The sequence below is a fragment of the Acanthaster planci genome, linkage group LG04 (assembly GCF_054643075.1).
Source record: "Acanthaster planci isolate LZ-2023a linkage group LG04, COTS_SCS, whole genome shotgun sequence".
Lineage (NCBI taxonomy): Eukaryota > Metazoa > Echinodermata > Asteroidea > Valvatida > Acanthasteridae > Acanthaster > Acanthaster planci.
This window is the reverse complement of record NC_141780.1, coordinates 22,592,880-22,604,154: the sequence shown is the minus strand read 5'-3', so window position 1 is coordinate 22,604,154 and position 11,275 is coordinate 22,592,880. Positions and strand designations below refer to the sequence as shown.

General features: G+C 40.9%; 3 protein-coding genes across 12 annotated transcripts in view; 2 read left to right on the top strand and 1 right to left on the bottom strand.

Moving 5' to 3' along the window:
• Positions 1–2,085, top strand: part of nicn1 (nicolin 1) — a 31,674-nt gene extending 29,589 nt beyond the window's left edge. For both annotated transcript variants that reach the window (XM_022245080.2, XM_022245107.2), the window contains exon 8: positions 327–2,085. The gene's annotated coding sequence lies outside the window, so the exon portion shown is untranslated. The remainder of the gene's footprint in view (positions 1–326) is intronic.
• bcap31 (B cell receptor associated protein 31) overlaps positions 1,945–11,275 on the bottom strand; it is a 10,917-nt gene continuing 1,586 nt past the window's right edge. For 7 of the 8 annotated variants that reach the window (XM_022245026.2, XM_087136293.1, XM_022245068.2 and 4 more), the window contains exons 3-7: positions 10,087–10,187; positions 9,221–9,365; positions 7,439–7,583; positions 5,554–5,745; positions 1,945–3,996 (exon numbers count right to left, since the gene is read on the bottom strand). In XM_022245026.2, coding sequence (XP_022100718.1) covers positions 3,961–3,996; positions 5,554–5,745; positions 7,439–7,583; positions 9,221–9,365; positions 10,087–10,187 — 619 coding nt within the window. In that variant the 3' untranslated portion in view covers positions 1,945–3,960. Of the gene's footprint in view, positions 3,997–5,553; positions 5,751–7,438; positions 7,584–9,220; positions 9,366–10,086; positions 10,188–11,275 lie in introns of all 8 variants that reach the window. The other variant, XM_087136294.1, reaches the window with a different exon arrangement.
• The window catches only part of pot1 (protection of telomeres 1), a 20,091-nt gene continuing 17,953 nt past the window's right edge, over positions 9,138–11,275 (top strand). The window contains exon 1 of one of the 2 annotated variants that reach the window (XM_022244948.2): positions 9,138–9,185. The gene's annotated coding sequence lies outside the window, so the exon portion shown is untranslated. Of the gene's footprint in view, positions 9,186–9,781; positions 9,801–11,275 lie in introns of those variants that run through there. The other variant, XM_087136287.1, reaches the window with a different exon arrangement.

Below are 11,275 nucleotides of genomic sequence, written 5' to 3'. Positions count from 1 at the left end.
ACCAAAGATAGGGTCTAGCAATTGGTTGAAGAGTTGATCATGTAAAGAATGAAGTCTTTGGAGAGGTGCTGGACAGATTTTGAAGGTGAATTTAAAAATCTGGCAAAGAGGGTAAATAAGAAAAATTGTACTCTAGTTTAAGCAATATTGACGTTTGAAAAGCAAGGTGAATGTAGGTCTTCCTTGTGTTTAGCTGTAGGAGAAAATGTGATGGGATATACTCTTTGCCACTGAAGTGTTTCTCCTTATCAAATACCTTAACAAATTGAGAGGAGTCTAATGTAGAAATATCTAATGTAGAGATCCTTCCTCTGGTCTAATTTTAGGTAACTACATCTGTTTTGACTGAGCTGAAGTTCTGTAGTTTTATCAGCTAGTCTACCAATAGGCCAGCCAGCCAAATACAGAGGACCAATGGTCAGTTTGGGCCAACCAGCCAACCAGCCAATGCAGAGGGCCAATGGCCAGTGAGGGCCAACCAGCCAGCCAGCCAATGCAGAGGACCAATGGCCAGTGAGGGCCAACCAGCCAGCCAGCCAGCCAATGCAGAGGACCAATGGCCAGTGAGGGCCAACCAGCCAGCCAGCCAATGCAGAGGACCAATGGTCAGTGAGGGCCAACCAGCCAACCAGCCAATGCAGAGGGCCAATGGCCAGTGAGGGCCAACCAGCCAGCCAGCCAATGCAGAGGACCAATGGTCAGTGAGGGCCAACCAGCCAATGCAGAGGGCCAATGGCCAGTGAGGGCCAACCAGCCAGCCAGCCAGCCAGCCAATGCAGAGGACCAATGGCCAGTGAGGGCCGGCCAGCCAGCCAGCCAGCCAGCCAGCTGAAGGCAGTCAAGGCCAGTCATCTTCTCAGCAATTGACAAGCTGGCACCTGGTGAGCCAGCTGGCCAGCCTTGCAGTGAAATGGGGGAAGTCAGTCAGTCACCTGGCATTTCGTCCAAATTACCTTACTGCTCATCAGGCAACTTGAGCAACCTTTTCTTCGGTTCATGCTTCGATAAACACTTTTTTCAGCAGACGATTGCAAAATATGCATGCGCATTGACAAATATTTCTTGCTTACAGTAGCAAGAATTTTCTTCGGCAGTGAAAAAGGATCGCGTAAGCAAAGAATTTTCTGCTACCGCAAGCGCCAACGTTTCGCTTACGGTAAGCAGCAGCGTGAAATTGGCCCCTGATGTTTCATTGGGTTTACATGGAGGCCTTTTGGTTTCGTTTCACTTGAAATGCGATACATGATGGTAGCCGTATGTCACTTCATTTGCCGTTATGCATTGTGTGTTTCAGAGGAGCACAATGACTTCCTTGTTGATGAACCAAAACACTGAACTGTAGATGGACATCCGGTAATCGGCAGAGTCTAACAGCTTTTTATTAGAATCCAACCTATTCTCATGATTTGTGTCAGAATTTTTTTCACTCATTCAGGATCCATAGCTAGTGCGGAAGGGCATAAAACTCTTTGAGCTGTTTTGTTATGGACTCATCACCCATCAAGAGCGCCCTCACTTGTTAAAGCTGTAGCGTGTGGATTACAAAAAGCAAAGGCAAAATTTATTGGAAACTTTCTCATGAAAAGAAGCAAAATGCAAAGATGTGTTTTCAGTGATTGAATTTGTCGTGTAAGCACATTTTGTTTCCAGGTTTGTTGGTGTCTTTGTATTAGTTCAGAAGACCCAAGCTATGGAAAGTCTGAAACCAGTCATGGGAAAGTTGCTAAAGTTATTTACATTATTTCAACAGAATGAACTGGCTCGGTATTTCCAAAAGCCAAGGTCTTTCAGGAACACAGCCCAGGTGAGTCAGCGTATGGCTTTCCCGTTAGGACAGACCATCACTTGTGCATGTAGCTGTTCCTGGAATACTTAAACTGGCTCATTTGGGGGAAAATGTAATCTCTGGGGTTTTGGACACAAAACCAAATGCACAGTAAAAAGTTTTTTAAGCACAGAAGGCAAAGCAACTTTATTAGTATGAAAATATACACAAAAAATGTTAAATTTTACCAATTTACCTAGTATACATGCATGTTGACGACATGTATGCACTTGTACAATTATGCTTATGTGAAACAAAAACGTCTTAGAATTTACAAACCATAAAAGAGTGATTCAGGTTGGGGTTACAATTGATTTGACAAGTTTGCTTTTCCTCAGTTTGCAATGAAATGTTCCCCTGATTTTGAAACGTGATGCAACCTAAAAGAAGTTGCTACAGCCAATTTTGAGTTCAAGGCCTTTCAAAAAATGTTGCGCAATCAACTGAAACCCTTAACATTTTACATGCATACAGACTTATCCGGCATTCAGCATTAGCCGTTACTGTGTTAACTCTTTGTTCAATTTTGAACGTTTGGAGAAAAACTTGATTCTCAGAAAAATACATTGCATTGCTCCTTTAATAAAGCCTGTACTACCCACTTCTGTTTGCACAAAGTTTTGATAGTTTCATGTGAGGACAATTTAGTGTGGTGAATCAATACAGCAAACTTTGGACATTTAGATATTCATGTATCCCACATGTACATGTCCCGTTTTCATTTCACAATATTTCATAATGATGGAAAAATTACACATTTCTAAAATGTACTTAAACATGTATTGGTTTGGGAAATAAACTTTTCGAATTTACCACACTTTTGAAGTAATGTATTGTTTCATCAGCTTCATGTTTGGTCATCAAGACAAAATTAGAGCACACTTTTAGGTTTTTGTTTTAGTAATGTATGCACATGTATGCAACATTAGGCATAACTATTTCAAATTATGTTCCCTAATCGAGAAGTATTTTGCTTATGCATCAAAAACTTGCCTTTTATTCACAATAAACTATTTGCACCAAACACAGCAAGGTTACTCTTTAAATAATAACTAAAAACCAAAAGCAAAAACACTGCCTCTGACTAATGTCTCACATGGATTGAGAAGAGGAAAGACGAATGCCCTGCTCAACCCAGGTCTAAACTGCTGACTTTGCTTTCCTCCATAATCACAAATACAACAAAATTTAATATTACACAAATCAAACCGAGCTCATGAAACATATCCAGCCAATTTGCCAAGTCCTTTTGCAGTTACCAATGGGAAAATCAAGTCTATAGTTTTAACCACAGTGACCTTTGGCTTCTTGGGGACCCTAAACCAACCCACATACCAAGTTCATTGGAAATTGATATGCTTCCTATGCCAGAAGTTATGGTGGCAAACGGTTTGGTGTGTTTTACAGTGATGGATGTAACGGACCTGTGGGGTCCAACAAATATTCCACTTCTAGGGGACCCTAAGGCCGACCATAGACCAATCATGGCAACCTAATATGCCAAGTGGAAGGACAAGGCAAAATCATGTACCTCTTTCCGTTTTGCCGGGGAAGGAGGGGGATAAAGTTAATACACATAAAGTGAGTTGATCTAAAAAACAAGGGAAAAAAAGCTTGAAATCAAGCAAGTGATGGACTTACAAGGCTGTATGTTATTACACTAACAAGAAGAAAAGAACGGTGCAATGGTACTGACCAAGCACCTCAGTAATGTTTGTATATCATTCCCTACATAGTATCTTCCACACAAAATAATCAGTAAAGTAACAACCCATTAATAACGCTGAGACTGTTGGACATTTGGTGCACACTGTGGTTTATACTTTTACCTTATGTTTATTTCAAATTAATCACCTTTATGATATATCCTTGCCTTTACCCCTAATAATAATTTGAAGTTTGTTTCAGCACATCCAGCAATGAAAGGGATTCCACAGTGCTGCCAATTTACACAGCTTAGCTAGTCTAGACTTGGCGGGTAAAAGTTATGTAAGTAACTTTGTAAGTGCTCAATATGGCTACCTTTTCCTGCCTGTGAGTTCTTGTTTCAGAGCTCATGGAATAACAGTCCTAGTATGGTAGTATCATGAACCAGGCCACAATAAGCGACCAGCTGAACTCGCGAGACTAGTCCTTTAGCTATCTTTCTTGTCTATCTCCTCAACAGTCTTCTGCAATCAAACATAGAAGAAAAAGAGAGAAAAAAAGTTAAGTTCTGTATTTTATAACCACTTGCTGACAAGCCAGAGACCAAATTTCCAAAAATGGATCATACAAACACTAACTTTGGACATTCTTGACATCACTGATGCGTTATTTTTCACCACAACCTTGTGATTTGAGACACTGGCCCTGCTGTAAACCGATATTTGCTATGATGGAGGAACAGTCGCACCGCTATTGGAAGCTAAAGGCCTTTACACAATCGACAAATCCCAAGGCTGGTGCAGGGTTGAAAACTGGTGATGACTCACTTAAAATAGTCAACCCTGCACCAACTATGTCAACCCTGAAAGTGAATTCAACCTGGGTTGAACTCATCCCTGCTCTGGACCAGGGTTGAAATTTTTTCAACCCTGGTTGAAAATTGTTCGAGCTTCTCTCTGGGTTAAACTCACCCCAATAAACTTGGTTTGCTTGAAACAACCGTGGTGTGAAACAATGTTGAGCACAGGGTTGAAAAATCAAATTTTCAATCCAGGGCAGTCATGGGTTCCCCAAGGATTGAGTTCAAACCTGGGTTTAGAGGGTACTGTGAAAAGACCTCAAGAGGAAAGCTGGCCTTTAAACAAATCAGCCATCCCTGTCAATATAGATTGTCTAATCACAATCACACAGCTTCAAGTACAAACAGTAACAAATCCACACCACAAATTTTTCTTTGACACACTCTTTGTGTAATTTACTACTTTTCTTCACCATTTAAAAAAGATTTGACATCCCGTTGGAGTGAAACGAAAAGTGCCTTTTTTAAAACGTTTCAAATTACCCATGTGTTTAAAGTATCCCTATCCAAATGACTTCACAAGTCAACACTATGATCCATGTGATATCATTCCCTAACCAAACCCCAAAGTGTGTAGAGCACGTGCCTGTCAGAACTGGACAACTTGACACCCGTGGCATGCACATAGGGCACTCCTGTCAACAACTTCATTATCAATGCATGGTTAGGTAATCCAACCATAAGCAAGTTTGATCAACGACTGTGGTTGACCACAGCTTGTTTAAATAGGACCAAATGCCTGTCAGTCAACAATGGGTGGACTGTACTTGAGAATTTGGGGTTTACACCTTGACTTTTATATCACTGGTTACCAAATAGTAGCATATCAAAATATAAAGCAGGGAGCCAGTGCTGTGGGATATGACAATAATACCTGACTGTTACTTTAGAAGGAGCCATGGCGCACACATACAGCACATCATGAACTACCCATAATCTACCAAACATTCTTGATCAAACAGCCACATACATGATCCACCATTCCTGAACCAGGCTCCGGTACTTTGACGTCCAGCAACTCTTCTCATCCCTTATCATACTTCACAGTGATCCAAAATCCAAAAGGTTTTGTCTTCACTTGTTATTTTGAGGCAATGACAGTTATGGAATCAGCATTGTTCTTGTGGATATTGGTATCAGTTTTGGATAATAGCTTAGAATTCTTCAGCCTGGTCGTACACCAATGGGAACCCAGACACAGTTGCATCTAGCATCCTCCTACCTGCAGATTGGCATGTTCCTTGAGGAGACGATCATATTCCATATTCACTCCTTCAGCTTGTTTCTTGATGGATGTCAAGTCGGTCTTAGCCTGCTGTAATTCCTTCTTGGCTGCCTCTAGCTCCTCTTTGTATTTCTTCACCTCTTCGTTGGCCTTGTTCTCTGGGATTTCATCTACTGATGTACCATCCCCCTGAGGAATTCAAGTAAAAAAGCTCTCATAATATAAACATGGGCAAGTATACATCGTTGTGTGCCTGGCAGAAGGGCATAAGGGCTTAGGCCCTTTTGCCGGGAAGCATGATCACTACAAAAAAACTTTTCCTGGCAAAAGGACGGAAGAATGCAATTATTGTATTTTAATGAAATCGGAAGATTTCTTGGCAAAAAGTAAAAAGAAAATGCCCAAGTCCTTTAATAAGTTGTTCAAAGGTTGCTTTTTGTACAGCTCAGGTTGATTTTGTAGTCAATTATATCCGTTTTGACTAAATAAAGAAAGTGTGTTTCTCATGCCCTTTTGCCGGCAACATTTTTTTCTGCTGTGATCATGCTTCCCGGCGAAAGGGCGTGAGTGCGCTTAGGCCCTTCTGCCGGGCACCTGACGACATGTTTGTCGACATCAGTTGACATTGGCTCCTTGCTTTGTCTTACCTTACACAAATTCTGAGTTAGGAAGAGTGACATACATGAAAAGAGGAAGGTAGGCATGCAACTCATCTTAGGATCAGCTTATTTCCTTATCTTTACTTCCCATGTATACAATTACAAAATCTTGAGCTGTTGGGAATTTCCTTTTTTCCGAGTCCCTAGTTGCATACCTGAGAAAACCACCTAACCAATAATGTTCCTAAGCAGTGGGATGGCATAGAATTTGTAACCTGTTTTAAAAGGTGTCCGTTCTCAAGTCAAAACATTTCCCTATTCCTGGAGGGCTTGAGTAATCCATCACTATAGAACTGTAGTCAACTCTATAAGTATTATTGTTCTGCAAGTTTGGTAGCGTGTGATATGGAAATGAATATTGATAAAGGACAAACTTCAGTTCTTCCATTCATTTGTACAGCTTATGGTATCCATTTAGGATTAGACAGCCTATGAGGATTTGTTTACATGTCCCGAGATGCTAAACAGAACAGTCACAATAGTTCTTACTTTGTGGATAAAAAAGAATGTTAACATTTTACAGCTTACAGATTCTCGTCAATCAAAGATAATGTTCAACCCAATAATTGAAAATTTTTTTTTTTTACAAGAACTGCAGTAGATCTAGAATCTCTGATGGCAAAACAGAGTCCTAGATAGTCTACGACGATTCATGATATTTTCCTCGAAAGAAGAGCTGTTGATGGGATAAATATGAATGGCTATTTTAAACAAGATTTGAAGCTTTACATGGTGGAAGTTACATGAGATATAGCTTGCAGGTATACCATGGAATCAATCTCTTTTAGAAAGAGGTGTGGTTCACTGGTTCACCTAAGAACCACATTTCTACCCAAAAGTGATTTATTCCATGGTATACCCGCATGCTATATCTCAATGTTGTCCAGCATCCATGGTCACCAAGCGCTACCTATATCTCAATGGCCAGTTCCCTTTTTAATTACACACTCGATGCTTTATAATCCGTCATTGTTTTGGCTGCAGTACTCAGGTGTCAATGGAGATTGCCTGTCAGATTAGAGTAGCCATCAGACAGTCATTCGTGTAGGTGTAAACGTTCAGTAAATGAAGTTATGAATTTTTGAAGAATTTTGAAAACGGAAAATCTTGAAAATCGCCCGGGAACTCGTCCCGCATATGCAAATTCCACCCAGCAGGAAGTAGTTGACCTAGTATCTGGTTAAGAATCTGGCTTAACAAGAAATCAGTCAACATTTACTGACCTTCTGAGCATCTTTGAGCTCTTGCAGTTCCTTCATGAGTTTCTGGGCATGGTCCGAGGCACTCTGAGCCTGCTTAATCGATGCCTCATTCGACGCCTGTAGTCTGGCTTCAGTAGAGATCAAGGTGCAGACCCTCCGGAGCACACTGGAAAGGAAACAGGTAAGGCATGGTGACCTGGATGCTGGACAACATGAGCAAAAAAGAAGGGTCTTGGCAGTTGGGACTTGGAACAATGGGAACATCATGGAATCCTATTTCAGCGGGAAGTCATGGGTTCGAGTCCCATCCGAGTGCGCTTGTGGTTTTTTTCACGAGCCTTCAGGGGCAAACACTGAGTAAAAAGTGTTATACATGTAGTACACGTCGGGCAGGGCAGAAATATCCAAAATTAATCCTATTTCTGATCGAGATCCAGATCCATATGAAACAAACAAGCCAACAGTTTGCACAGAGATTGGGATCCTTGGTCAAACAAGAAATCAAAGCAATGATTTCCTTTCTGATGATGGCAGGCTACACGTCTGAGTGTGTGCTTGCTAATGCATGTCTGATACACATAAGTAATATTGTAAGTCTGTAGCATGTTTGCACCAGTACCCAGAACACACACTGCCATTGGTGATTGGGTCCTTTAAGATAAATCTTAAGAACATATTGCCAGTAACGTTCTTCTAGTGTGCAGTAGAAAGAGAAAACTGAACTCTGTCCTTTGATGTATCACTCAGCAAGTCATCCTGAAATTAATGGGACATTACGTGGATTAAACTATTGATAATTTCAAGTAATTTCCACTGTGCACAACTCTTAATTAAAGGCCTTTTACTCCAAAGTGGCTGTGGCGACTTCCAGCTCATTTTGATAGGCTTGGTCACCTTCGATTATTGCACTAAGCTGGCCTCTCCATTTCCCCAAGCGAAGGGACACTTGTACTTGGAATACAGAGCCCAGAAAACTCATAGGTATTCTGATATATGAACGTTTAGGAAACAGTGGGAATTTTGGTTGATCTAACAATTTGTAAGCTGGACTCCAAATGTAAGTGGACTGCTTGAAAAAGAACAGAAACCTGTAAAGTTCTGAGATGCTCCAAAAACCAAAATTTACAATCCACACCATCTTTGATTCTTTTTGTGTCTGAGCTTTGATAATTCCTTCACAAAAATTGTTGCAGAGGGCAAATAACAGAACAATTATTCCTGCAGCACTTGATTGCAATGCGATGCTTGAAAACAGTACATTTAAAACCATTCACACCATCTCTAGACTTTTGGCTTGGGTGAATTTGGAATGTTGAAAGGGAAACAAAGAACTCCTTATAATCATTAACATATGACTCAAAAGTACAAACTCGTGAAGGCAGGGTTGTTATCTGACAAGAAACATGCAACACCTGAGTAAATAAGCCTATGGCTGGATATCAACTACAAAAGGTTCCCGATTTATGTGGCAGGTGCTTTGGTACAAATATCTTCCTGTTTCTTTTGAAAATGATATGGTTTAAAGCAACTTCTGAACTGCAACATTCAATGCACTTCTTCAGGGTGGAGTTAACTTGCAATTACACAGTTAAAAGCACAAATGGTCTAAATGGGCACAAATGCCAACTTCAAATTTCTAGCACCAGTTTCTTGAACTATTCTATTTTAAGAGGTAAATTTTTTCATTTTAATTTTTTCTCCAGTTTGTTCCTCCTCTGGATCTTGAACAGCCAGCAGTGGCCATGTCTTTGTAAGGGAAATTCACAAGGTAAAGCATCGCTGATTGAAAGGACAGTCACTCACAGCCATAGGAAGAGTGCAAATCCAGCAATATACAGGTTCCTCTGGGACCGGAACAACTTCATGTTGAGCTGTACCTCAGCTCCGGGTACAGAAACATCAATCTCGGCATAAGCCGACGAGTATTTCCGCACATCTCGGATAGCATCTGCAAAAAAGAAAGTTGCTATGAGATCACTCACTGATCAAGGGTTCATTGCTACACCAACAGGCTCATGGAAATGAGTGACTGTTCACCTCGTCACTGAAAATGAAGCCTTGTGTTTTGGTGGTTTTTCAGGCTTAGGAGAGAGGAAAACTTGCCATCACCATTTTTAGATGGCTACGCAGACAGTACAGCAAGCAGTAAGCAACTGACCAACTTATATGCTAATTAGCTAAGAGGTGAAGGTATTTCAACAGTAAGCACGTCAGAAATTGACATCTTGGCAGAGCTCGAGTTCGGACAGCCTGTTCTTGACATGGTTACATGTACTTGTTCCCGCGCTTAGACAGACGGTAACACGACCCAAGAACACTGTTCTTGGAACAGGATCACACATCAATTCCACGTCAGGGTTTACAAGAACACGAGGAAAAACAAGTGAGCTTTAGATTTTTGAAGAGCCGTGTATACTGACGACATCACGCTTTGTTTGCATGTTCTTCCCCACAGAGATTTAAATTTATTGTCCCAAAGGAAAATGTACAAGTTAACCATGCTGTCATCATTACAGCATGGTTACAGCATGGTCCAAGTGGTTGAAAGTGTAGTCATTTAATCATGAATTGTGCTTAACACAGTATTACCAACAGTCTAATTTTAAGGGTAATTAAATTGACAAAGACCTGTCTGAGAACATATTACAAACTTATTGATGGTAGCTTACCAACAAACAGCAGGCCTAAGATGGCGATGAACACATTGAAGTAGATATAGGAAAAGGAATTGATTGTCTTCAGAATTGAAGAGTTAAAGATCTTCTGCCACCTGTTGAATACAGAGGGTATACAAGTGAACAATTTACAATGGGGCAGAGCTTACTTTTCTGATCACCCTAAGCCCGGTAGGTTTTTCTTGACACCTGCTGAATGTAACCCGGTCTAACATTAGAATACAAAGGAGAATCTTGGAGCCAGACAGAAACTGCCAATATTTAGTTACGATAGGCTCAGAATTTTAGATTGGGGCTAACTGCACATGAACATTATACTCCAAATAACTAGTTTAAAATCAGTACAGAAACATTTCATCGGCAGCCGTTCAACTAAAAAGTAAATAGAGTAAAACCTCGATAACTCGAAATTCAAGCGAGTGAATAAAAAATTCGAGTTATCCGGACTTCGAGTTAAAGAAAGTTTAACAGCCAAGGAACCAATACACCTATACACGTTACATGTACATGTATGTAGGCATACATGTCTCAAACTCGCTGCATGGTAGCAACATTTACATGTAGGTGGCTATTTTCCACTTTTTATTCATTCTCATCACTTTCTGTGGTCCCATGACCATTGTAATAGGCAGTGATGGGTCCATCCGCACATGAATCTTGCGGTGGCGATCAGGCTAGCCTGCAAGCTGTGGTCCCATGACCATTGTAATAGGCAGTGATTGGTCCATCCGTACATGGATCTTGCGGTGGCGATCAGGCTAGCCTGAAAGCTGTGGTCCCATGACCATTGTAATAGGCAGTGATTGGTCTATCCGCACATGGGTCTTGTGGTGGCAATCAAGCTAGCCTGAAAGCCCAGATTTGTTGCAGTTACGGTGTGGCATGGTTTATTAAGTGAGCCTCACAGCATGTATGCCATGCAAGCAGATCGCGAGTGAAAGACAATGTATGCTTGGCAGCATGGTCCCCATATTGGTCCTTTTTGAGACGATCTAGTGGTGGTTTTTTGGATCATAGTCACAAAATCTTTGACTTAAGCCGGATTTTGGCCACTAGTAATTTGACTTACAGAAGTCTTTATGTAAACAAATGCCTATTCTTTCAACAACAAAGTATCACTTTGAGACAAGTGGACTTTCAACTCAGCCGAATTTGACTTATCAAGGTTTTACTGCAGCAAAAT